This window comes from Salarias fasciatus, chromosome 23 (assembly GCF_902148845.1).
Source record: "Salarias fasciatus chromosome 23, fSalaFa1.1, whole genome shotgun sequence".
Lineage (NCBI taxonomy): Eukaryota > Metazoa > Chordata > Actinopteri > Blenniiformes > Blenniidae > Salarias > Salarias fasciatus.
This window is the reverse complement of record NC_043766.1, coordinates 32,883,195-32,910,419: the sequence shown is the minus strand read 5'-3', so window position 1 is coordinate 32,910,419 and position 27,225 is coordinate 32,883,195. Positions and strand designations below refer to the sequence as shown.

General features: G+C 43.6%; 1 protein-coding gene across 1 annotated transcript in view; it reads left to right on the top strand.

The window, feature by feature from the left end:
* The window catches only part of tns3.2 (tensin 3, tandem duplicate 2), a 64,108-nt gene that overhangs the window by 7,853 nt on the left and 29,030 nt on the right, over window positions 1-27,225 (top strand). The window contains exons 4-16 of the mRNA XM_030082460.1: window positions 568-690; window positions 851-915; window positions 2,985-3,068; window positions 3,145-3,257; window positions 4,820-4,880; window positions 4,984-5,059; window positions 5,617-5,746; window positions 5,952-6,017; window positions 7,734-7,838; window positions 13,730-14,608; window positions 22,829-22,959; window positions 25,295-25,397; window positions 25,479-25,547. Of these exons, the coding sequence (XP_029938320.1) occupies window positions 568-690; window positions 851-915; window positions 2,985-3,068; window positions 3,145-3,257; window positions 4,820-4,880; window positions 4,984-5,059; window positions 5,617-5,746; window positions 5,952-6,017; window positions 7,734-7,838; window positions 13,730-14,608; window positions 22,829-22,959; window positions 25,295-25,397; window positions 25,479-25,547 (2,005 nt within the window). The remainder of the gene's footprint in view (window positions 1-567; window positions 691-850; window positions 916-2,984; window positions 3,069-3,144; window positions 3,258-4,819; window positions 4,881-4,983; window positions 5,060-5,616; window positions 5,747-5,951; window positions 6,018-7,733; window positions 7,839-13,729; window positions 14,609-22,828; window positions 22,960-25,294; window positions 25,398-25,478; window positions 25,548-27,225) is intronic.

Below are 27,225 nucleotides of genomic sequence, written 5' to 3'. Positions count from 1 at the left end.
CAGTTCATAAATCTGTTTGCTTCAAGCAGTGATAATGCGAGGATTCTAGAGCTCACTCACTCACTCACTCACTCACTCACCTCATTGAAGCTGCAGCCTCTTCCTTTGGGGAGGCACATGATCTGCCTCGTTGGAAACAGCATTGATTTCTTAAAAGTCAGACAATGCATGGATTTTTTTTCTTTCCTAACATGACAAGATGTTTAATTGATAACTATTTAAAGACTTGATTTACAGTCTGAAAATATCACAGTACTTCACCTCATAGATATCATTCACAATGCAATCCGCAGTGTGTATATTAATTCGGTGTGCTATTTTTACTAGGAGTGTATCAATGCCACTTTTTTTTAATATTAGTGAAAGTACAAGCCCCTTTTAGCTACTTATTGATATGGAGTACTGACTTAAGTATTTATGAAAAGCCATTAAGCCCGATTCACGTTCCATACACAACGGATCAGGGGTCTTTGCCCTCCATGCAGCATGGGGCCCAGTAGCAGATACTTGTATTGGTGAATTTCTAGTTTTTTCCATGTACTGCATGTCAGTGTGTGTTTGAGGCAGATTCTGGACACGGGCTGGGTGGACCAGCTGGCCCCCGGCTTGGATCAGATCTTCAACGTGTGCACGGCGATGGAGAGCTGGCTTCAGAGCGACCAGAGGCACGTTCTGGTGCTCCACTGCAGGGTAAGAACACCGGCCCTTCGGAGAGCACTCGCCAACACTTCCAGACTCTCTTTTCAGACTTGTTCAGGTTAGAACGACCATCGCTAACAGAGAGTTCACAACACAAATGATCAAACTGCGTCTTGTCCACGTGTCCTGACTCTGTCTCCGTCATCGACAGGGAGGTAAAGGCCGGCTGGGAGTTCTGATAGCGTCCTATATCCACTTCAGCAACACGTCAGCCAGGTAACACTGATGCCCACAGTGTGACATGCCGTTAGCTTTTAATATGCTCCATGGTCATCAACCCAGTGCTCCTGGTATGAGCAGTGAAGATTAGTGATGAAACTGATGGGTTAAAGTTCAGGGAAGTTGAGTCATCAAGTGTGCTTTCTTTCTTTCTTTCTTTCTTTCTTTCTTGCTTCACAGGTAGATTTCATGCCGAACAAGCTTTTAGTTTTGACCGCTGGTCTACACTAGTGAGAGACAGGACTGCAGATGACTGGACAGACAGATCTTACTACCTTTGAACAGCGCCGGGGGAACTATTTCGTCCCTTCTTTCTCTCGTCATGCAAAGCAGAGGCTGTGAGTGTATCAGACAGACTTGAGTGGAATTGATATTCTTATCTTAGAGCTTTGCAGCCAGACGGAGAATATGTACATTTGCTGACTTGTGCGTTTGGATTTCTTTTAGTGGCGATGTTTTCTGTAATGGCACTGTGGGTAAACCACGACATGCAACACGGATCTGCCGCCACACTTACCTCACCCATCTTGTTATAACATAAAAGTCCCTAGAAAAGGCATCCCATAATCCCTTGCGCTGTCCCACCTGACAGCGCCACCTGCATCCCATAGCTGCCACTACAGCTACCTTCACGTTTGGCTATTTTAATACTGGTGTTCAGCTAAAGACAGATGCAAACTGTGTCCCTGGGCTTTCCTGTGCTTTAAAGAAAACTGTCAGACTCCCATGAAGCTGCAACAGATTTCCTTTTCACTCTTTAGTTTTAATGTTTGGGGACAGATCCGTGTTGGAGCTGCAGTTCAGAGAGTGCTGAGAAAACAATGGGCCGACCAACAGAAAGTCTTCACCAGGCAAAGGGCAGCTCGGCTGATTGGAGAGACTTTGAACTGCTCTGTTATTTGATTTTCGGGCAGGGATCTCGTTGCTGTTGGACACCGGTGCGTTTATTTACTCGTAAATTACATGCACGTGGGTACGCTGAGTTTGCGAAGCAGCTGATTTCAGTGTAATAAATATAACAGCAGTGGTACGACGCTGAACTTTATGAGCAAGCTGGACGGGGAACAGCTCACCGTGAGATGCAGTGAAAGGTCACTGAAAGGAAGATGAGCTCAAATGCAGAAAAGAGGAAGTCACCATGCTGGTGGGCGTGTGTGTGTGTGTGTGTGTGTGTGTGTGTGTGTGTGCCTGCACCCATTCATGGCCCAACAGCCGAGTCACCCTTGAGAAACAGCTGAGCTATCACTTACTGAGAGTGAAAATGACCTGATATAACTCCAAGATGTTTGCCACACACCAAGCAGTGACCTTGATTGGATGTCAAGTGTTTTCTAAATGAAAACATGTTGTCAGCTGCTGATTCATAGACATTATGGATGAGTTAGACATTTTTACAAAAAAATAAATAAAAAAAAGCTACACGAAATCTCTGCAATATCTGTTGTCATTTAAAAGTCAGTCAAACTGAGTTAATACCACACTTTTTACCCAAGAACAATAAATGCATTGAAGTGTTTTTTTCTACAGAACAGCGACAACAATGCACACCCTGTCTATGCATTCATCAACCTACACTTTATTCATGATTTCACCATTAAAGATGATTACATGACTGAGAAAACACCATCTTTACTTTATAATGAAGATAAACAGGGAGTAGTGTTAAAAGTTTAAATTCAGTCCAACTCACCTGGTCTGTTCACCCTGGTTTAATCCTTTTGGGTTTCCAACACATCCACGTAACATTTTTGTGGTGCATTAAAACTAAATTAAACCTCAACTTGATAAGTTAAAAAAGAAAGAAACCGTTTTGAATTATTATTACCATTGCAAGTTGACAGATTTTACGCCACAGACTGGAAAATGACAGAGCTGAGTGACATCTCCTTCTGAAAGCAGAGGATGTTTTTTGGCAGCTTAGAGAGCATCTGTGCTACAAGGAGGGGGACCTTACTGCCCGTTATGTAAAGCACTGATGAACCCAGTCAAAGGTTGCTGTAAATAGAGATGTATCCGTGCTGCCTGTCCGAGCTGCACCGTCGTCTGAATATGTGCCTCTCCCTCAGTGCAGACCTTTCTCTGGACCATTTTGCCATGAGAAGGTTCTACAACGACAAGCTCTCTGCTCTGATGACTCCCTCACAGAAACGGTGAGTCATGGATTAATTTACCCCCCAACACATACCAGACTGAAGCTGTAAGCGATGTTTTCAATGGCCTGTTCAGGTATGTGTGGATGCTGGGCAGCGTGCTCAAAGGTGGACTGAGGATGCGTCCGTCTCCGTCTTTCCTCCTCTGTGTTGTTCTTCACGGCTTACCCAAGATACGACCGGATGGAGGTGAGCGGCTTGACCCCCCCGCAGGTCAAATTACATTTATCAAAGGATGTCTTAGTCAAGGAGCTGAACATGGAAACTTTATCATTCATGCAACTCAGCAAATATTCGGCCAGGTGATATTTCCTGGGCCATGCCACTAAAATGGAAACATAACATAAAGATGTGGACACTGCCAAAGTTTACCCTTTGCTTTAGTGCAAATGAATGTTGAGGTGTGTCCTGTGTATTTATCATGATAGTGTGATCTGCAGTGAAATTATTTCAATATGCTTTTATTTATTTATTTATTTATTTATTCGTTTTTGTTTTTAGCTAAAAGTTTTCTTTGAATATTCCCTCTGGTTTCAGTTGGCTGTATGTTTGTTGTTCCTGCTAAAGACTGCATAGTTAACTTTATTTGTAGCACAAATGAGAAGGCTGCATCTCCTGAACTGAGACACAGCTATTGTTGACCATTTATCGGGCATCCTGTACAAACAATGATAACTTTTAGCTGCTTTTATGATGTTTTAGCCCGTTTGTTTTGGAGAACATCCCCCACTCTTGTCTAGCATACATCAGGTTGATAATTACTACCTGAAAAATATGCATTTAAAAAGCTTGAAAAAAAAACCCAACAGGAAGTATAATTTTCTGAACATGTAAAACACACACACACACACACACACACACACACACACACACACACACACACACACACACACATTTTATATATATATATATATATATATATATATATTAAACTTTGCTTACAGTCATGGGGGGAAGAATATGCAGTTTTTGACTATAACATGTATGACATGGCAAAAAGCCAGGAAAAATATTACAGAATACAAAAAGGCAACGAGAAAAGTGATGAAATACCATGAAAAAGACATCAGTAAATTGATGATAAAAACTCATGAGAAAAGTTTTGAAAGTGATGAGAAAAGACATGAGAAAATTTAGAAGTTATGAGCAAATTGAAAATAAATGACAAAATTTTGAACAGTCTTGAGAAAAGAAAAAAAGTCATGAGAAAATTTAAAAAAAAAGTGATGAGAAAGTATTGAGTGAAGTCATGTAAAAAGCTATTTGTGATGTGAGAAAGTTCATGGGGACAATCATGTGATGACCAAAGCGAGAAACATTATGAGAAAAGCGACGATAAAGTGAGAAACATGGGAAAAGTGAGAAACGTCATGAGAAAAGTTATGAGTAAAGAGAGAACTGTAAGAAACATCACTGGTAAAGTGAGAAACATCATGAGAAAAGTGATTAAAAAAGTGAGAAACATAAAAAGAGTGACAAAGGCCATGAGGAGAATGATGAGAAAAGTGATAATAAAGGTGAGAACCATCATCAGAAAAGTGAGAAACATTGTGGGATAAGTGAGAAACATGATAAAATAAAAAACACTGGCGCCGATGGTTTCTGGGTTTAGCTGTGTTTGATAATCTGTGAATGCCCCTGAGGGGAGGGAGCAGCCTGTTTATGAGGCGCTCGGCCACCCACCCCACCTGCTGCCCACAGTCACCGCAAGGCTCTACTATAAAAAATGTTCTGTTTCTATTGTTTTTCAGGTTGCTCTCTTTTCCTGAGGGTCTACCAAAGTCTACAATCTGTTTGCACGTCAGCAGTCTAGTGAGGATCTTTTTCATCTTTTTAGAAAAAAGCCCATTGAGGTTGACCTAAAAATTCTAAAACGTGTGCTTTTTCTGTCCGTCTGTCTCTCTCTCTTTCTCAGCCATGTGAACACTTCTCAGATAGATCGGCTGTACTTTGTGCTTCAGCCGGCTCAGCTGCTAAATGGAGATATCATGGTGAGAGAGACGGTCTTACTCTTAAAGGCAATGTTTTCAAGTGACAGTGCAGAACCTTTGTTATGCTTTGGGTATCTGTTTAATGACTACGCTCAGAGCCACTGAAAACACAACTTTTTGAGAATGGCTTACAAGGTGGAACTTTTCTGAAATGCTTCAATTCTGTCTCCATGGAAACGGCTTGAAATGCAACTTTCTGCACATGCTCAGTAGATGGACAACAACACAAACAAATAGCAGCACCCTCTAGTGGCCCAACAAACGAAAACAAAAAAAGTTTTTAATTGAATGCTAGGGAAAGGGCGTGGATCCAAAATCTTCAGAGTATTCCTTTAATATTAATTTTTCTGAAAGGAATGAGGACCAGTTGGCATAATCATGAGATTGTACTGGCAAAACTAGATTATTTGCTAATTTTTGTAGTTTAAACTTAAACATCAGATTGTTTCATTAAGGATTAGCACCTCCAGGCTAGCCAGACTAGTTAGCGTGCTAGCTTACATAGCCACAGCAGCAGTGAATAAATGCGCCACGTGCCCTCCTTTTCCTGATTCCAGGTGGTTTGTTATGATAAAAACAGCCAGTCGGCCTGCCGTCAGGTCATCTTCCGTCTCCAGTTTCACACGGGCCTGGTGGTCGGACAGTCCCTGACTTTCTACAAGGCGGACCTGGACTGCGCCAGCCACGGTATTTCTAAAGGGCCGCCGCCGCCTCGGTCCCTCCGCTCTGCTATCAGTCTTAATGTGTAACTGATAAACCTGCAGGCCGTGCTCCTTCCTGCCTCCCTCCCGGTCGACCTGAGCTCACTCTGGGAGCTCTGCAGGTGTGAAGGCCACGTGGCGGAGGAGGTTCACCCCTCCAGCTGTCTGATTTCTCTCTCTCCGTGTTCCAGATTCACAGTTCCCAGAGGACGGAAAAGTGGAGCTGCTTCTCTCTGAAAGTCCTGAAAAGTTTGCAGGTAAAGCAGAAACTTTGTCTTTGAGCAAAGTCTGTAGCAGCACACAGGGAGCGAGCTGTGACGAAAGGGGCTTCATCACAACTTTCTGGGCGGCAGGGTGGTGAATCAACTTTATTAAGAAAGAAGAATGAATTAATTACACAATTTGTGAATCTGTGAAGACGCAAAATCAACCATTTAATGCTCAAAAAATTATGTTCATTACAAATACCTGCATTTTACAACACTGAAGGGCTTTGTGAATACTGAATGACAACATATTTAAATTCAGCTTTTCAAAGTGTGCATTCACATACTTCATTCTTTTTTGAAGAATAATTTTCCTTAAATAGAATTTAGCCCGAGTGTGCAACGTCTTCAAGTGAGGACTCCAAACTCCTGATGCATTTCGGGTGTGTTTCTATGACAACGGTGCTCTGAGCAACTGACAATGCAACTTTTTGAAAAGGTGTAACTTTTCGGACTTGATCCAACTCTATCTCCATGGAAACGGGGGAAAAAATAGTTGTTCTGCACATGCTCAGTAGATTGGAACAGTGTTTTCCTCCAGAGTGTCATGACTCCCAGTCCAGATTGTCCTGGTCCTGGTCCTGGTCCTGGTCCTGGTCCTGGTCCTGGTCCTGGTCTCAGTCCCTTTATCATTGCATTTTCCCTCTGTGAGGCTGACGGAGGTTTCATGTACCTTCTTGGGAGGTAGAACAGCTTCCTCAAACTTTTGTTGAGAGCGTTCTCAATTCCTAGGCCGTGAACACCTAATTGAACACCGTTTTTTAAAACCACAGAAAGTATATTTAGTGTTTAGCTTGACGACGCCACTAGTGTCACTGCTTTACTAACTGTTATTTAACAGCAGAGTATATGTTAACATGCTTTTATCTGCAATTAAGTACAGCTTAGGAGGCAACTAAATCTTCAAATGGAGCAATTTATACATTTGCTTCATTATTTCTTTCAGTTGTGCTCTTTATCACACGTAACAAGTAACATATCATTACGCTGGTAAAAATGTAACTAATACTTGAATATTTTTTCAACAGAAGTAGGTTTACTTGCAATTGAGTACAACTCAAGCAATAAGCACCACACAAGCTAATCAGTAACTAAGATGTGGAATACTTTCTTAAAAATATATTTTATTCATGAATTAAAGCAAATTAATTAATAATCAATAAGCAAAACTCTAAGTGCAGCACATTGCATATGTACTCGAGTACTATATAACTTCAGTACTTTGACTCGTATTTGTTTAACCGTTAACAAATATTTGAATTAGTTATTCTTTAAAATAATATATTTTGTCAAAATATTTTTTAACAGCAGTACTTTTAGGTTACTACCTCTGTATAATAAATGATTTTTTGGAGTAATTTTTGAAAAGAAGACCAAAGAGAGAATATCCACTTGTACTTTGACTTGAAGTTTTTTTTTTTTTGATCAGGAGTACTTTTACTTGTAATTGAGTACAGTACCAGGTGGTGGCAGTGTTGGACATGGCACCGTCGCCCCCACCCCCATGATCTCCCCCCTCTGCTCCACACAGGAAGCAATATGACCACTTATCACACACACACATCTGAGAGGAATTCAGATTGTAGATTACACACACACACACACACACACACACAGAGGCAGAGTCAAACCAAAAGCAAAGCCCTCATCATTATGTGGATGACATTGAGGCTGCGGTGCGACTCAGCCTGTGGTTTGTGCTGGCAGGCAGAGAGCTGTGGCACAACGGACCCTGTGTGACGGTGGACTACGACACCCTGGACCCTCGAGTCCGACGTGATTCCTACCAGGACGCCTCCCATCTCGAAGCAGGTGAGGCATGATTCCAGATACGCTGCGTAACTTTTTTCTTTCTTTCAACTTTGTTTCCTGTGCGGCTCCGTCTGGTTCCTCTCACTTATTCATTAGTCATGAATTAACAGAAAGACGGTCAGCGACAGACCCAGACGAAGAGACGTTCGTCTCTGTGACCCTCGTCCTCTGTGGCGTGAACACCAAAAATATTTAAGTTATTTATAAAATATTAACAACAATGTTTTAGTGTCGTGACTTCCAGTCCATATCCTCCTGAACCTGCTAGCTTTAGAGTTGACAGTCACTGTAGTAACAATCAGACTTTGCTGTCTGTTTATTGGAATGCTCCTGTACTCGCCATCCTGTGTTTCTGCCATTCCCGTGTGAACAGACACCGTTTTCAGAATGCTGCCATGTAAATGCAAAACTTTTTTTGAAACAAACACTAAAAAAATTCTGTTTTTGCTCAAAATGAAGTAACGTAAACAAGGCCTTACTGTTTTAGTCCTCAGACATCCAGGAACCAAACTGCCTCCATGAATAGCCATCCATCCATCCATCAATTCATCCATCCATCCATCCATCCAACTATCCAGCCATCCATCCATCCATCCATCCATCTATCCATCCATCAATTCATCCATCCATCCATTCATCCATTCATCAATTCATCCATCCATCAGTTCATCCATCCATCCATCCATCCATCCATCCATCCATCTATCCATTCATTCAACTATCCATCCATCATCCATTAAACAAGTCATTCTCACAAACAGCAACTCATTGATTTATTAATTTAATTAAATTTAATTAATTTAATCTTCACTTTTTTGATGGACTCATTCATCCATCCATCCATCCATCTATCCATCCATTCATTCATTCATCCATTCATTCATTCATTCATCCATTTATTCATTCATTCATTCATCCATTTCCAGGGCTATCCCAGCACGGCCGTCCTTTGGTTCTGGTAGGAGGCGATGTCTCTGGAGAACACATGCTCAGGGAGAACATGCAAACTCACTGCTTGTATTTCCTCCTGTTGCGAGGGTTTTCTCTACATTATGAAGTGATTATTTGGGAGCAGCGGTGGGTGTTTTTCTGGTATCCAGTGATGTTTTTATCAATTTTTGGCCTGTAAGTGGCCTAAAGCGTCCAGTAATGAATACGAAGGGGGGGGGGGGGGGGGGGGGGGTTCAGGAGTAGCTAATGCCTCTTGTGGGTGCAGCTGCAGATCGTGTGTTTGGATTTTGGCCATAGCCGCTCTTGTGGGTTTTTGCTCGGTCTTCAACGTGACGCCTTGCAACTGTTGTGGTCACAAAGGCGTCTTTCCTGGGAATGGGTGTAACGACGATCACCCCTCCGGCAGCAGCCAGACGAGCGCAGCGCGTCTGCAGGCGGCTGTTTCCTCACAGAGTCGGACTCGGGGTTTTGCACGTGGACAAACTGCACATGCAGACAGCTGAAGCCAGCGCTTCGCCCGTCACTTGAGGTTTGAGTTCCAGCTGTTTTATGCCTCTGCTAAATCTGCCCCGGGGCGAGCCGTGTAATCAGGATGGATCGTTTGCCGGGGCAGAAGTGGCACGTAAACACACGTGTGCGCTCACATGAATGCAAAGACACACATGTTTGTTAACCATCAGCACACACGCATGCTCTGCAGCATAATGAGGGGGGCAGACAGGCGGCAGCTCGCAACAGTTGTTTGTTTTCTTTCAGTCCAAAAGAAATGCAGGAAAAAAGAACTCTTTTGACAAGAGAGGAAATGATCTCTTTTCATACTAACGAAATCACTAAATCAATTCTTGTAAAAAAGATGAGTAAGAAAGAAAAAGAAAAGAAATGTGTTTAGACTAGAAAAATATTGCTAAAATTTTTTACAAATTATTTTTTCAAAAAAGATTTTTTTTGAAGAATTTTCAAAAAGGAGAAAAAGAACACAAACATGTTTTAAAAAAGATCTTTTCAATAAAGAATACAGAAGCAGAGCGAAGCTGGGATGCACCGATTTACAGGACACCTTCAGCTACTTGTTGATACTAGCACAGATAAAAATACAAATTAAATGTCATAAAGGGTCATTTATACTCCATATGTAGATTGTATCAGGGATCTTTTTCTGAGCACAACTACAAATATTCTGTGAAGTATCAGACCGAATACTGGTCTTCTATTTGTACATCCCCAATAAGTTTTTGTATAATGCACATATATTGAAAAAGAAAAATTAAATAACTAAACTTAATAACGGCATCAAAAAAATTCAAGAAAATAAATAAAAAAATGATGTAAAAAGAACACGCTGCTTGAATAGAAGAAAAGGCATTCCCTTTAATTTAACCAGTCCGTTTCTTTTTATTCTTTCGTATTCTATAGAAAAATGTAAAAGTTTTGATCTTCTCGACCCTCTCCAGCCCCCTCCTCTCTTCTATCCCTCCACATCTTCATCCTCTCTCTCCGCAGGCTGCGCTCAGGTTCAAGTTGCAGGTTGCAGTTTGTCCACCGTTTCCCCCCATCCCCCCGCTCCCCGAGAGTACCCGCCTCCGTGTTTACATTCCCCTCTCCATATTTGGCTCGAGGTCCTTGTGCTTCCCCCTCCTTTTTTTCCCCTTGGAAGTGCATTTTACGCGCACTCCTCCACCTGTGGATACGCTGGCTGGTGAATGATCCACCCTTCGGCTTCCCTCCAGAATGCACGAGCGCGCTCTCTCTACCTGTGTCAGCCGCGACAGGATGCAGGGGGGGGGGGCGGCGAGGGTGGGGGGGCAAAGTAAAGGCTAATTTTGCGGTGAAGGCGGGGATTGTAGGGACGAAGGAGTGACACGAGAGAGAGAGAGAGAGAGAGAGAGAGAGAGAGAGAGAGGAGGAGGAGGAGGGGGGGCACCGGAGGGCTGTTAGCACCTTAAGAGAAAGAATGTTCTTTGCTTGTCTTCCTGCGGCAGCCTGAGAGGCAGCAAGAGGACGGCGGGAGTGCGCTCTCCGAGCGGCTTTCACTCTCATCCTCCTCACTCTGCCCTTCCTCTCTCCCGCTCGTCATCTCCTCCTCCTTTCCTCTCACACTTCTCACCGGAGGGAGACTCCGGAGCGAACCTTCCCATCCCGGGAGAGTCCGCGCCGCTGAAAGTAAGCCGCTTTGCTTTGCTTTGTGTTTCCCGGAGTTAGCGTGCATCTCTGTGCGAGGGAGCCTTTAGACCAGCTGTGAGGTTTTCTCCGTGCATGTCTGGTATTTCAGTTTTACTGCCTCTCTGGACTCGTGCAGCTCTGGTATGCACTGCTGCACTCACTGTACCGCGGAGGCTTCTTATCTCAGCCCCGGCTGCTCCTCCGGTGACTTTACTGTCTGACTGTTTCCGCTCTGACTCTCGTTATTTGACATGCGTTTGAACATTGAAAAGTTTGAAATGTGGCATTACCTGGTTTGTTTGTGCTGAAGTGTGTTTTCCTGTTGTGAAAACAGAGCGCCCGAGCGCTCAGGTCAGTGACAGACGCGTCCTTTGCGTGACACACACACACACACCCGCACAAAGGAGCTCTGTGTTATCTACCTGGAGTGTGTCTGGAGTCGTGAATCAGTAGCCGTGCAGGTATTGAGTCACATGCTATCTGCGCTCAGTTGTTGGTTAAGCTGCGACTGAGTTGCTCCGGAGCTCGGTGCGTTTGCGACGGCCACTCACAGAGATCCTCTGAAATGACCTGCTGCTTCTGTGGTGGTGCGTCAGGTTAAGTCATGGTCTGGGAGCCCGGGTTCGAATCCCAGTATGAAGTCTTGTGTTGCAGTTTGTGACGACTTACTGTAGCAATATTCAGACACAGACTGAAGGGTTCGGGCTTCAGGTACCGGTCAGCAAAGCCTCTTCACGAGGAGACCAGATCAACCGCATAATGTGTTTGGAAATATAAGTGAAGCAGAGTTCATGCATTGAGAGTGAACCACTGAAAACATTGATGTATTTTGGAAATAAGAGACATAAAATGGTATTCTTTTTAATGCTCACTTGAGGGATTCTTTGACTTTCAGATTAGAAGCTAGAGTCTCTGCAGCTGCTGCACCTATAACTTTATTACATCTGCGTGCGTCGTTATGTTTGACACATTAATCTTCATCAAAAATGTGTCTTTTTATTTAAAGTATTTATTGACCCGCATTCTGACTGAATGTTCTTATCTTACTTTGAGTCATTGACAAAACATGGTCTGGAAAGCAAAGGTGATTTTTGAAAGTATACTTAAGACAGTTACTAAGAGTTTTCCCACTCGACAAAGGGAATAACCTGCTGGACTATCTGGATTTTCCTGGTACAGCACAGAAAGGCTTCAGGGTTTTACAAGGCATTTGGCAGGTTGCACAAAGGCTTCTGTAAAAATATGTGTACCATCTGGCAGCGGGATCTAGGATGTGAAGAATGGGAAAAAATATATCAAGCATGGGGAAACACATAGGAGATGCTCATGGAAAGTTTGTTCAGTACAAAACAATACATGGGTTATACTTTATTCCCTCAAAACATCACAGAACGGGATTATCAACGGCTGGAAACGTCAGACAGAAACGGGAACATGAATGGGTGTGATCTGGGAATGTACGTTTGCTGAACCTTCTAGTGCTCTTAAAGAGCTCCCCGATACAACCCAGCGAGTCCTGCGTCGTAACGTCATGCATCAGCGGCGTCAGCGGCAGGCAGACGAGAGAGTCTGCCGTTTGGAGATTCTTTAATGCTAACGACAGCGACAAAAGTAAGACGGCTTTCTAAATTTGCTGCCTTAGTTTTGTAGAGAAATACTCACACTGAGCCTTGGGCTACTGCTGGTATCAATAAAGCTCCTGCAAGAAGTTTACCTTAAACATTGCAAATTCATTGCATAGATTTTAGAGGCAGTGAAGCTCTGTTTTCATTAAAGTGTTTTATTATTTGTCTTTATCTTTTCAGTACTCTTTACTCCGATTTACTCTTATCTTCATACAAGTCATCCTACACCTCACTGGAGACGTCAGAAAAAGAACTCTTTAGTTGAAATATGAATGTTCTCCACTCATCAGTCGGTAGAGTGGTTCTCTCACAATTGGGAGGTTGTCAATGTGATTCTTCATCCATATGCTGCAGTATCCTTGAGCAAGGCACTGTTCAGGTGTTAGGTGGATTGAGGCGCTTTGGGCTCTGCTATAAGTGTAGTTCATTCATCTCACTGTGTACCTGAATTGTTCGAGTTTTAAGTTTGTTTTTCTCCTAAATCGATTATTGTAAGAACAATAAAGGGTTTTTGGCACAATAAAACTGTTCTTTGCCAAGTTTCTTTTCCAACTTTAACTAAGTTGCAGTTGGGATTCTACTGGCTGACTAATGACAAAAAGCCGGGTACACGTTTGACTAGTGGCTAGTTAAATACTGTGATCTGACTGTGGAATCAGATCTCAATCAAAAGGGTTAACTTGAGAGACAAACAACTTAAACTCGAATACGTCCTCAACACCAAAGCCCACAGGTGTTCTATCGAGGCTAAGCAGGGCCTAGGCTAGCCAATAGACTTAATACCCTGTAGTCGACGCTAAGATGAAAACATGTGATTCACTGCAGGTCGTTCCACATTATACATGCATGTCTTTAACAGTTCAGGCAAGAAAAGTCTCACAAGTCCACAAATAATACGCACACAATCTCACATCCTGTTTGGAAAAAAAAAAAAAAAAAAAAACAATTTCCCTCTCAGGAAACAGCCCATCATAGTTTTTCAGTGTAGGAGGTTGGAGTACACACAGGCTTAGGGAGAACATGCAAACGCCAAAGTGCAAGACCCTAACCTGCATTCGAAAGTCACTATGCCAGCTGCTACACTTCAGATTGAATCTAGAGAATCACAACATGCGAGCCTGTAAGTCTGATACTCTGCATTTTCTCTCCTCGCAGCTTTGCCTCACCTCCAGGAGCCGGGACATGGCAGCCTGTTTGCCAAAGTGAAGAAGAGGAGCGGTGAGGAAGGGTCTTTGTTTGCTCCACCTGCTGGCAGCCTCAGCTGCAGTGACCGGACGCCGTCGGCCAGCAGCGACTCGGGCCTGTCCGTGGCCTCGCAGGGGCTGACCGCTGCCAAGCAGAGCCGAGGACCTCAGGACAAAAGCGCCCAGGCGGGGAAGCTGGTCACAGGGCCAAACTTTGAGATCATCCAGCCTCTCCTGGAGGTCATGACGGAGCTGGCTGCGTGTGGCGAGATGGGGCCGGGGGACATCACCGGGGACGAGTCCGGCCTGGGACACACCATCAATGGAGAAGCTTCTTCTAGCGAGAGGGAGACTGACATACTGGAGGATGAAGAGGAGGAGGAGGAGCGCGATGCGGCGGCGCTTGGTTTGGAGATCCCCAGCTCCAGCAGCGTCTGCTCCCTCTCATCTGAAACTCAGACGGGGTATTCCACTCACGCCTGGGTGCAGCAGCAGCAGCAGATCGAGGACGCCGCCATTGATCGCCTGGACGGGCCGCCACCTCTGATCACTCCGGACACGCCCCCCCGTGGCCTCAGCAGCAGGGACGCCGTGCAGCGGGGGCTGGCGCTGGAGGGAGCGGACAGCGCGCTCGACCAGCCACTGCAGACCAGTCACACACATACCTGTCAGGACGACGAAATGGCGTCGTTGGCCACAGACATTGACGATTCCATAGAGCAGCTCAACCAGCTGATTCTGGATTTAGACCCCACCTTCGTGCCCGTTCCCACCCGCTGCTCCCCCTTGTCCCGCTCCGCCTCCCTACGCACCAACGGCCTCAGCCACAAAGGAAAAGCCCACCTTTCTGGTAAGAGCAATTCACTTTTTCTCACATACAGTCGGTGTCTCTCTGTGAACGACGGTCCGACCGGCGCATTCCAAAGGAATCGGGTTTTGGGGAACTCTGCATATCTTGAGCTAAGTGGCTTTGAACCAAATTCTACACGAATGTGGTCTGTGTGGCAGAAGAGGGGACGCCATCATCACATCGTCGACGGCTCTCCTCGCCGCCACTCGAATCCGACCACAGCTCCACGGTGCTACGGCATCGCCACAGTTATGCCGGATTCTGATTTAGAGACGTTCGGTCATGGTCCCAGAGGCTCACCCTAAACGCCATGAGCCAGTTCTCGCGTCTCCTGCTTGACGCTCAAAGAGCCAAAACAGATTGTGAGGTCCCACTTCCACAGCTTGTCGTCATTCTCCCCAAAATGTGCAGTTTTGGGTGTTTTAGAAAGTCCATCGTAGCGTTCAACACAGGATCAGTGAAGGGTGACGATATGAAGTCAAATCTTTTGTTCATCCTCTCACGCATTTGTACTCCCTGGACTTCAACAATAAAATGACCGATAAAAAAAAAAAAAAATCAAAACACTGAACAACTGAAGACGTGGAAGTTTTGATTTGAAGGTTTCAACACTTTCAGCCAATTGGTCTAATTCTCCCATAAGTTAATAAATTTGCTGTGTTATCGGTTTGTGCGTCTGTGAGAGAGTAACTGAGGAGCAGTCAGATGTTTTCTTGTAGTGTATCTTTTCGGTGAAGTGTAACTGCAAGATTGAAAACTCATCCAAATGCGCAGTCCTCTGATTTTCTTATGCAATCCTGTGCAGTTGGCAGTTTCAAGGCTTGCTCAGAGACTCATCAGTGTGATTTGGACCAGCATACGCCTGGTAGCAGGTCTCCTCCAACCTTCCAGCCACTACTCCCCAGAGTGTGCAGAGTATCGCTCAAGCTGTGAAAAACTTCACAAACAAGACAATCCACCGACACGTGGCTTCAAGCTAAAGCACAGAAATCTAAAATCCACTCCTGCGTTCGACTGAGACTACAAGTGCACGTGTCTTGGGTAAACTGACCATTTACTTTGGAAAGCTACAACATAACCGCAGTAATGAAATCACACCTGTGCCAACATGCTGGAGCTTGCTCAGAAACAGAGAACCATTGATGACCCCGACTGCAGGACCAAAGCTCCGTCTGATTGTGGAAATCTCCACCTGAGAGCGGCATACAGGGTGTGTGCGTGCATGTATATATGTGTGTGTGTGTGTGTGCATATCATGTTTGCTGAAAGGGTGGAAGCATTCGATTAAACAGGCAGTGGATATTCCTGCTCTGTGAGCAGGGTCAAATCAGGACCAGCGTCTCTCTCACACAATGACGAGTTTACATGATCTGAGGTTGTTTTTTTTTTTGTTTTTTTTTGAATGGAAATAAACAGAGCTGGAAGAAAAATTCCACAAACACGACTATACCTGACCTACCACAAAGACAATCAAAAAATTCCATGATTAGAGAGACACTTGAAGACTGAAACACTGACATAGTACTACAAGTACTTCTGTCTTTGTTGTTGATGTTGGTTTTACCAGCTTATCAAAGCAGAATATTGAGCCAGTCTAATAGACAAAGTATTTCTCAAGCTTTAAATGAACAAAAAAAGCAACCAAGGAAGAAATTAGCTAAAACCCCGGGTCAAACCAATTACTCAGACCAATCTACGTCCCCTCACAAGGCATGAACCATGTAGGGGACCAGGGTTTGAGTCCTGGTTTTGGTTGGAAGTGCAGTAAAGAAAAATAACTTAAGAGGCATGTTTTGTGTTAACTGTGAGACACCGTGACTGACAGGGATGTTACAGTAAACCACACCTCTCCGTTTACTCACTGAGGAATCAGATCTGTGAGTCGTACCCAAGACTGACTGATTTTTCTACTGCAGAAGCTTAACGGACTACTGTATCAATGATCTGTGGAATAACCCGAGTAAGACCCAGAGATTTCAGGGAATTGGATAAAATCCCCCTGGACATAACGTCAAGAAGACCAAAAAGGAGGCCACGGTCGCCCGACCCAATCGCGAACCTTGTGGAACGCCACACGCCTTTTTTACCTCAGATAAGGATCTGATAAGGATGCTTATAGGCTGCCTCTGACTCCATAGGAATCTTCACTCAGCACCTCATTAAGTCACTGAGATCAAGTCACAATGACTCTGGTCTTTAAGATGACACTGTATTTTTGTCAGCACATTTATAGACTGACTACAGTATGTTTTTATATTTTTTAAAACATTGTAAGTGTAAACGTGAAACTTTTCTGAAAAAATATGCGTTTTCAGTTGAAACATTGTCGTGTAAACAGGGCTTTAATCATTGACAGGGAGGTAAATGTCACCCCTGCCAGTAAAGATAATTCAGTAGAAAAGGAGACGGACCATGGAGGGATAGGTATTGTAGGGTTTGAACCGAGGTTCAGAAGACAGAATGAGTTTCGAAGCTGAAATTCATAAGGTTACGTTCAAAATAGTTGCACCACTGCTGTTTGATTATTTTGCACAAAACTTCAAAAAGACAGGAAAGTAATCACCCCCGACGAGGAATGGGACCTCTCCTGGGAAAGATGAGCAGGAAAAGTTTAATTAAGGGGAAATTAAACTGATAAAACAAGCTTGAACTGAATCCACATGTGGAAAGGTTGTGACAGTTGCACACTCTGGACCTCTGCATGAAAACAAATGCAACGCTGCTATTGTGGGCATAGATTTATAGGAGATGGTCTACTCACAGGACACAGTGAGGATCAGGTTTGACAGCCATGCAAAGTGACAAATACTGTGTGGATAGTGTGTTTTCCTTCTTGAACACTGCATACCAGATGTGCCTCCCAGATGTTGCAGAATGCTGGAACAAGTCTTTGCTAATTGATCAATGTACAATGTGAGTTACTCCATCACACAACATTTGCATTGTTGATCATTGCATGTGAGGTTAGCGCCTTCTTTCACAACAATAACAGCAGAGATGCTCCTGTTGTTGCTGTGAGAGACATTTGCTCAGCTGGCTCCTCGTGACGTTTGTCTGCAAACTTTATTTTAAGATTTTTTCACTTTTTCTCTTTCTTTTTTTCACAACAAATTTAGATTTATTTCCTGTAACTCTCTGATATGTTGGTTAAATTCTTCCACCAACATGTCTGAGGCCAGAAATTCGAAGCTGGATTTTCTCTTATCGAGACAACTTTAGGGAAGGAAGGAAGGAAGGACACTCAGGAAGCGCCGCTCCAAACATCTGTGTCTTGACAAAGTGCCATTGAGTGATCAGACTGCTGTCCGGCTAACTTGTCCCATGAGTTAATATTGTATAGATCCACGAAGTTACACATTAACAGAGCTGGTAATTTTCTGCAGCATTCCTTCCTGCATTTTGCTGTGGCAGCAGTGTAGCTTTCCCTGTGGATGTTGTGTTTGAATTCTTAGTATTTCTGGAGAATAACTGTCTGCTGCTCGGTCGTAAAGTAAAGCTGCTGCGCAGAATTTCTCCATGTTTACGATCGGTCAGATGCTGCAGACTCCTCCTCTTTTATGTGCACGTGCACAGATCAGAGCTGAAAAAGTCTGGGTTGAATTACCGAGTGCACAACCTGCTTCGTAGTACCGCTTATCAAGGGAATATCAGCACTCCCTTCAATCCTTGTGAAGCATGAAAACAGAATGATGCTGATTGTTTCCGTGTAAAAATTGCCTCATGTATTTAAAACCTTAATTTGAGGAGTCCTGTTTGCCCATGGAGTACATCTTACTGTTATTCTAGTTTTATCACCTTCAAAATGCATGCAAACTGAGAGTACAATCTATTTTTGTTTTGTGCATCATCTTAGAAAATCGGATCCTCTCTGTTGCAGAAGCTTCTAAATAGCAAAAGAAGAGATGTGCTTTGAATTGCCAGTGGATCCCAGCAGCTGTGAAACACATTGGGAGTGCATTGTGACCGCTCGAGTATTAAAGCGTGAAGTATCAGTAAAGTGCATTCAACTGTCTTTGTGTGATAGAAAGGGGTGGAACCTCAGCGCAGGCCCCTTGGGCTTCATTCCCTCCGTGCATCTTTTTTTAATTGTGTGCTAAAGAGATCCTCAAACTCAGCCCAAAGTCAACTTCTTCAGTAGCAGTAAGAAATTATCCAATAGAAGCTCCAGAAATCAGAGTATTGAAAAGCTTCTCTTCCACAGTGTCAACACATAAGTATTTCCTTCCTGGCGTCCGTGTACACGCTAATTTTTTTGTGCACTGTTTTACAATACTACTCCGGAACCTTCCTGCAGCGTCCTGACTTGACACTGTTCCACCTTTACGATCTTGAACGTGAACATTTCACCCGCCCGGAAGTCCCTGAGGTGCCTCTTCTTCCCTGCCTTCCTTTTCTTGTGATGGATTTAAGCCACTGGGACGGCGCCTGGAGGAAGACGCTCATTTTTGCCGTGACCCCGCTCCCTGATTCATTTTGTGAGCGAGGGCTGCGGGTCATAGGTGCTGCCGCGCACGCAGAGCAGCTGTTGCATCAAAGCTGACCTCCCGGCGGCCCGGCGGGTCACCTGGGCCCACAGGTGACGGGGACGGTTATGACAGCATGCGAGTCCCCGCTGCAATTACTGCCGACGGAGAGGTGCCGACTTTTGACCCCTCTGACTGTGCGCTCCCGCACACCTCCGGGACAATGCGAAGCCCTCAGAGGGTTCGTGAATTTTGAGGAAATGGGTTGGTGTGTTTGCATGGATGAGGGTCAGTGCGCGTGTCAGGCGACCTGAGGGTGATATTTCCCCGCGGGCCGACATCAGCCAGTAAATAAAGCCTCACTTTGCTTCACTTTGCTCTGTGTGTTTTGCGCCGGGCTCGCTTTGAGGCAGGAACTCGTAAGCGATGGGGAATGCTTTTGAAGTTTTGGCGCAGCACTTTGCTCACCTCCGTCGCCCTCTCATCATCTCCTTCAGTGGAGAATAACCCCCCCCCCCACACACACACACACACACACACACACACACACACACACAAACACACACACACACTCGCAAACACAGTGGGCACCAAGTGATACTTGACTCGGTACAATGCTGAGCCGAGCCCCCCGAGAGGAGCTGCCGGTCGGGGACAGCCTCCGGATTAGCTTCACTTGGTTCACTGCAGCTCTGGTTCCATGTGATGGATCTTCGCAGTGGAAACTGAGAAAGAGAGAGAGAGAGAGAGAGAGACCCTCACGGTAGCAGGAAGTTACCTATTTGTTACTCTATTAAAATTTTCAGGTGACTGTGCCTAAATATTTATTTATCTGACGACTTTTTACCAAAAAGAAAACCACTGATGCATACCAATTCTGAACCGATCTGGAAAACTTTGGAGGACTTTCGGGGGTCCATTTACGTGACGTTTTCAAGAGAAAAAAACGCGGCTGCTGTTCACCACAGCACTAATAAACGGTAGTTCTGCACATGCTCAGTAGAAGCACAGTAAGAACAATGTTTTCCTCCAGAGGGTCATGACTCCTTGCCTCGTAAACCAGCCCTGCCCACTCCTCATTTGGATTTTGGAGTTGGGATCAGTCTGGGTAGGAGCCCATAGAAGGGGATTCGGCTCGGTCGTGAAACGGCTGAACCAATCAGCGTTTTTTGGCAAATTCCGGTGACTAAGCCGGAAGTGACACCATCACTGTTCGTAGCGGAGATTACGGACTTTAACTTTAACCATCGTCTGAAAGCTGCAGTAAGTAAAGTTATAGCCAAAATACCAAGTATTACATTAATCAAGCAAGAGCAAGAGTCTGCGCTTGGTGAGTTTCTTACAGGAAAAGACGTTTTCACATGTCTTTGCGTGTAGAGAAGCTAGAGCTAATGAGCTAATGCTAACCCTTAGAGAAGCGAACGCTTTTTGATGACTTATTTGTTTTGAAGCGCTGATTGGCTGAAGTGTGCTGTCAGTCAAAGGAGTAACCGACACCCCCTGCAAGAAGCTTCTATGGGCTCCTATCCAGACTAAGCCCAAATCCAAATCCAAATGTAGATGAGGATGGGCGGGTCTGGTTTACGAGGCTACATGACCCCCAGTCCAGATTCTCCTGGTCCTGGTCCAGATTCTTTTGGACTTGGTAGTTTTAGGGTTGACAGTCACTGTAATAACAATCACACTTGACTGTCTGTCCATAATTGATGCATTTTTGCAGAATTTGCTGAATTAATTCATTTTCGACTTGAAATGCTGTATTTATGGGGTCTGAAGCTTGACCTCTGACTTGCCAGATCATTGTAGTGAAGCCAACGCTTGTAGATCCGCTCAATCTCAGCCTTAAAAAAAAAAAAAAAAAAAAAAAAAAGAACAGAACAAAGCAGAGGGAACTTTATAAGGTGTGTTAAGTTTCTTTAACAGTGGTGTTAAACTTATGGCTCGCAGGCTGAAACATGCCCATCAGGGGATGAGTGAATCTACGATGATGTAGTTTTTTTTCCCAATATGGACGACTGAGGACCACACTGTTTTGTGGTAGACATAACACCAAACTAAAAGCCGAGACATTGAACAAAGATAGCATCTCTTATCAGATGTGACAAATGAAGCACAAAGTCAAGCTTTTTTTTTTTTTTTTTTTACAATTTTTTTGGAGACACACCAAACTTCAAAGGCAAAATAGCATCCATACATATCACGGTTTCTGGAATTTTTTTTTTAAAATTATTAGGCTTCAATAAAAAGACCATAAATAAAACAAAGGTAAATGTTTGAAGTTATTTATAAATTCTAAATAAATTATTTTTCTGTCCTTTCGCTAAAGCCCAACAAAAAACACAAAGAGAATACAGCAGCAGTCAGAGTAAAATGTCTTCATGTAGCTGAAGACTATCCTCAATGTTTTCAAATGAAAAAACTGTTTTTGTGTTCTTGAGGTCAGTTTACTCAACAACAGCAGCCCTTGAAAACACAACTTTGTGGAAACGCTGCTACTGCTACATGAACATTATGTCTGCAGTGAATATTTCTCCTGCACATGCTCAGTGTCGTGACTCCCCGTCCATATTCCCCTGTAAACAAACAGCAGCACCCACTAGTGGCCCAACATGAAAACTGCAATGTTTTTAGTGTAAACAGACATTGTTTTCATGACGCTGCCATGTAAACGCAAAAAAATTCTGAAGCGAAAACTCAAAAAAGATGCGTTTTCACTTCTGGTGTAAATGAAGCTATAAGGCTGAGAAATTTGTTATTAATCCAACACACATACCGTTTTTTTAATGCTGACACGTTTTGTTCTAGAACTTTCTGTCAGTTTGTTCCTGGGCTCTGGCCGTTGTGCTTTCAGGCCACGCTGAGCCTTTCTGATGCAAGTTTAATCATTTTTAGTGACATTTAACTTGCTTTGTGAATCAAATACTGTAGTAAAGGTGTTTTTTTCCTGTGGTACTGTAGCAGCGTTCTGTTGTCAAACAGAGACATCTTGCGGTTAAAGGCGGTGATGTACCTGTATCCTTTGATATTTAAGTTACTTTTTAATAAAAGTTGTGCGACGAGAGAAAAAAGGCTGACTTATTGTCCAAAAAATGCGATAATCAGCTTTGCAGCTGATCTCACGTTTGCTCGTTTCTTATAAAATGTTTTTTTTTTTTTTTTTCAAATTTTGTTCAAGTGATTTAAAATCTAAAACTTCATATAAATCCTGCAATCAGCCAAACGCAGATGTCCTCACTATTCCCGTCACTTTTTATTGCACATGTCCAATAATCAGCCAGCTGATGTTGTGTATTTTGCTCAGGTCCACTCCTCACTTTACACACCAGCTATTTGTCTCGCCCGGCGGATGTGGTGGGTAAGATCCGACCTGCTCGTATCCAAGAAAAGAAGGGATGATTGTTCCAGCAGATGTTTTTCCGACTCGGTGTTCCACCATCTGGTGGAGGTGAAGTCCTGTTCAGTCACACAGCATCGGCCCTGATGATAGCAGCGCCGCTCCGCCGATAACTGCGCTGACTGAAGCTTTTGTGGTAGACAAACACGCCAATCTCGACACAGTGTCAACGCCTTTTATTGGCGAGCGAGCCGCCGTCTGGTCTGGTGTCGATACTGCTGAGTGTTTGGGTTGTGTTACCAGATGTTTGTGGATCAGAGTTTGGCTCACCGGTTGATGACGGGCCGGATTATAATCCTCCTGTCTCTTCCCTCCCCACCACCTCCCTCATCCCCTCTTTATTTTGGCTCTTCTCCTCATCAGGGTGGAAGCAGCACAAGCAGGTCAGCGATGTGACGGACTACGCCGGTCTTCACGGTACACGGTGGCCCGGAGGTGGATCTCAGAGCCTCAGAGACCCTGCAGACTGCAGTTCTTCCTACTCATCCTCTCAGGTATCTCATCCGCCACAGGGCAGCCAGTAGCGTGGCTAGCATCAAATCCCAGCCAAGCTAACACCTGATAAGATATTTATTTAGCGTTAGCTACAAAAGCCAATTTGATATTAAATGTGGAATAAATGAATAAAATGTCACTTTCACAGCCACTATTGATAAATTAACAGATATTTTACCAATAACTAGTAGGATAAAGAGATGGAAAAAGCCAATTAAGATGTTGTACATCATTAGTAACGGTAAATAAGCCAACAGGCAAAGTAAACTTAGCATATACCAACAGGGCAACAAATACTGTGAGTACTTAGCTGCACATTTACCAAGAAGTAATAAGTTAAAATGCTTGAATATCAAAAAAGCTAAACCTACTGTGATTAAAATGACATACATATATCATATTTATGAACCTCACGAACAGCACAAAAGCAGAATTGTTGTAAATGAAACATCTTTTATAATCTACCAAACTTGTAACGTCCGAAGCAGCACTTATCAATACAACGTAACTATCAATCACTAGTAAATAGGACATAACTATCACTCACTTCGACATTAGTAAATAGGACATAAGGCATATCATTAGCTTATTCACAGGGAAATGATCAATAGGACAGTTAGGACACATTGTGATAGTATTAAAAATACTACATAACCAAACATTTAATCATATCTATTGTCTTTATAAGAAAAATTGCGAATAGATCCAGGTGACTAAACTATCAGGAATTTGGAGCTGATTGATTAGACACAAAGCTAACATAAAGCATCACCAGCGGAGTTCATTGATGAACACTTTAGCATTAAGTGAAACTTATATAATACTAACGTGGCTAAATAAGTTGTGATTTATATACGTATAGGAATGATGGTACCAACCTCTAGTGTGTCTTTATGTGTTCAAACTAGAACAGGTTAAGCATCAGTTTGCCAGTTTAGAACTTCAGTGGAGGATAACATAATGCTGACGTGCTAAAACACTTCATTCATAAAACTTCATGTGACTTGATGAACTGATTGAAAGTTTTCTTATCAGATTAGCTGATGACAACCTCATATGCTAATGTGATATTAGCCTGCCAAATTAGATAAAGACAGTTCTGCCAACTAATCTAACATCGGTCTGTCATATTATGTGATGATTAATTAAACATTAACTATTAACTATTAATGACTTTGACTAAGTCAAAGTTAAGCCTAGCTTTATTCCCAGTACTACAGTATGTAAAGGGAAAACAGGGGATTGTACCTGTGTTACTTTTCTCTTACCCATGAAGCAACAATAAAGTCAATATTTTGATGGTGGAAATATAAAGCCTGTCCTATTCCCTTGTGATGATATGCTAATCTAATGTAACATTGGCCTGTTGGTAATTACAGTATGATGGAACTTAAGAGCCACTGAACAATATGAAAACACATAGTTTTTACATTTCACATCAGAAAAGTGTCATGCTTACGAAGAGAACAACACACTATGAATATTAGCAAAGGGAAGACTTTGACATTCATACGGTTAGACGACTATGTGATTGTTATTTAGGTGACTGTCAACTCTAAAACTACCAAGTCCAGGAGAATCTGGACTAGGACCAGGACCAGGAGAATCTGGACTGGGAGTCATGACAAAAACATTGTCCTTATTGTAAATCTCCTGAGCATGTGGAGATCTACTGTTTTCTACTGATTTATTGCCACAATGCAACTTTGTTAAATGTGCACTATTTAATTCTCCCAGTTAAATTTCGATGGTTCTTCATTATCAGTTCACGATAGACACACTCATTTTAACAACTTCAGGTGATCAAATAGGTTTAAAATTAATTGGAAAGGCTTGAAAAATTTTAAAAACAGCAACAAACTTAGATCTTTGAAGGACATCACAACAGTAAGGCTTCATCATTTGCATTCAAGATTGAATACTGACAATTGCATTTCATTCTTTGATGAGGAATGAATTATTCCTAGAGTTTAGTTGTGTGTGTGTGTGTGTGTGTGTGTGTGTGTGTGTGTGTGTGTGTGTGTGTGTGTGTGTGTGTCCACGTCTCTGGGGATATTCCTCTGAAGGCCCGGAGCGCCGCGCTCTCGCTGTGAGTCTGACGGCTGGGTGGCATGAATGGCCCAACTGTTTACCCCAAACACAGACCACAGCCACATCCAGATCACAAGACTGATGTCTGCTGGTGTGTGGGGGCTCGTTACCTCGCAGCTCTGTAGAAAGAAACCAAATACCCCCCCCTCCAAATAAAAAAAAAGAAAAAAGAAAGAAAGAGCCCGTCAGGCTGTTCATTCTCCTCACCTCTCTCTTCCTGCTGTTGTGATTTCTTTTCTCAAGCACCTCCATCAAATCAGCAGCGTGGACTTTCGGGGGCAGACGGACGCCCCTAACATCGTCCCGTCGACTCCGGCCTTCCCGGTGTCGCCTCCGACGCCCTACGGTGAGGCGCCGTGTCAGAGTCAGCGCCGCCGCTCTTCTGTCCGTCTGCATTTGTGAACCTTGTCTTAATTTTTCTTCACAGTGAAACATTTCTCCGAGTTTTCCCAGCCCAGGACGGGGAGGCAGTGGGACCACCACGGCTGGACTCAAGGTACACGGCCCCAAGTGTGTGTGTGCGTGTTCGTGGGTGTGCGTGTGGCCACAGTGTTCGAGGACAGGGTTCAGGGGTCGGCCGGAATGTCTTCCAAAACACACACCTGACTTTGTTGCCATTGGCTGGAAACGTGGGCACGGCCTCTTTGTTTTTCTGGTGCTCTTCCCGTTGTTGGCGGCACAAATGTGGCTTTAATTCTCAGCTTTTGGCGCTGAAAGTCTTGAAAGAATGAGGTTTGGATATCCTGTCGGGACAGCTGATTCTGGATGCAGGGCTAATAATAGTTGGCAGTAACAGAGGAAGGGACCGCCGCTGGCAGGATGTCCACTCGCGTCCTGTTCGGGGAGGGGACCTGAAGGAGATGGGAGGGTCTTTGTTTTTTTATTTTTTTGTGATTGGGACATCCTGCCTGAGGAGATATGAACCGCACGCCTGCAGCAGGAATTGCTACTGCAGCGTCTCTCAGCGGCAGCAGCTCATATCTGATCTGGTGGTCCTGTGCTTGTACATGTTTGGTGAAAAGTTCCTGTAAATAAAGAAGTGATTTTCACTAACAGTGGTGGCGCCACACCGTGGGGTAATAAAAAAAGAATTTATACATGTTTACATTATGTTTCTACATGTTTCAAACTGAGAAATTTCTTTATTACCTTGGAGACTAACAATAAAGGAATTTGCTTAGATTGCCACACAAGTGGTTAATGGGGGCTTCATGTGGCCCGAGGACTAAGAGTTGGCTGATGCTCAGGCTAAAGTAACTGTGATCACTGGTAAAAGTGTGTCTGTGTCTGCTAGTATAAATGTAAACTATTATTTGAGAAAGAATCGCTTTTCCTTTCTGATAGTCTTCCTCAGGATGTTCTGTTCTCATAGTGTGCACATAGTTGCATTTTTGTAGTGTTGCTGTGTCACGAACTGAACCGTCAGCTGTAGGCGGGTCTAATCAGTGATTCACAGACTAAATTCAACTGAAGTTATATCAGCCAGTGGGAGGAAGATGCTCTATAATCTGGATGTTAGTGAAGGATGATGCTCTATAATCTGGATGTTAGTGAAGGATGATGCTCTATAATCTGGATGTTAGTGAAGGATGATGCTCTATAATCTGGATGTTAGTGAAGGATGATGCTCTATAATCTGGATGTTAGTGAGAGGAAAATGCTCTGTAGTCTGGATGTTAGTGGGAGGAAGATGCTCTATAATCTGGGTGTTAGTGAGAAGATGATGCTCTATAATCTGGATGTTAGTGAGAGAAAGATGCTCTATAATCTGGATATTAGTGAGAGGAAGATGCTCTATAATGTGGATGTTAGTGAAGGAAGATGCTCTATAATCTGGATGTTAGTGAAGGATGATGCTCTATAATCTGGATGTTAGTGAAGGATGATGCTCTATAATCTGGATGTTAGTGAGAGGAAAATGCTCTGTAGTCTGGATGTTAGTGGGAGGAAGATGCTCTATAATCTGGGTGTTAGTGAGAAGATGATGCTCTATAATCTGGATGTTAGTGAGAGAAAGATGCTCTATAATCTGGATATTAGTGAGAGGAAGATGCTCTATAATGTGGATGTTAGTGAAGGAAGATGCTCTATAATCTGGATATTAGTGAGAGGAAGATGCTCTATAATCTGGATGTTAGCGGGAGGATGATGCTCTATAATCTGGATGTTAGCGG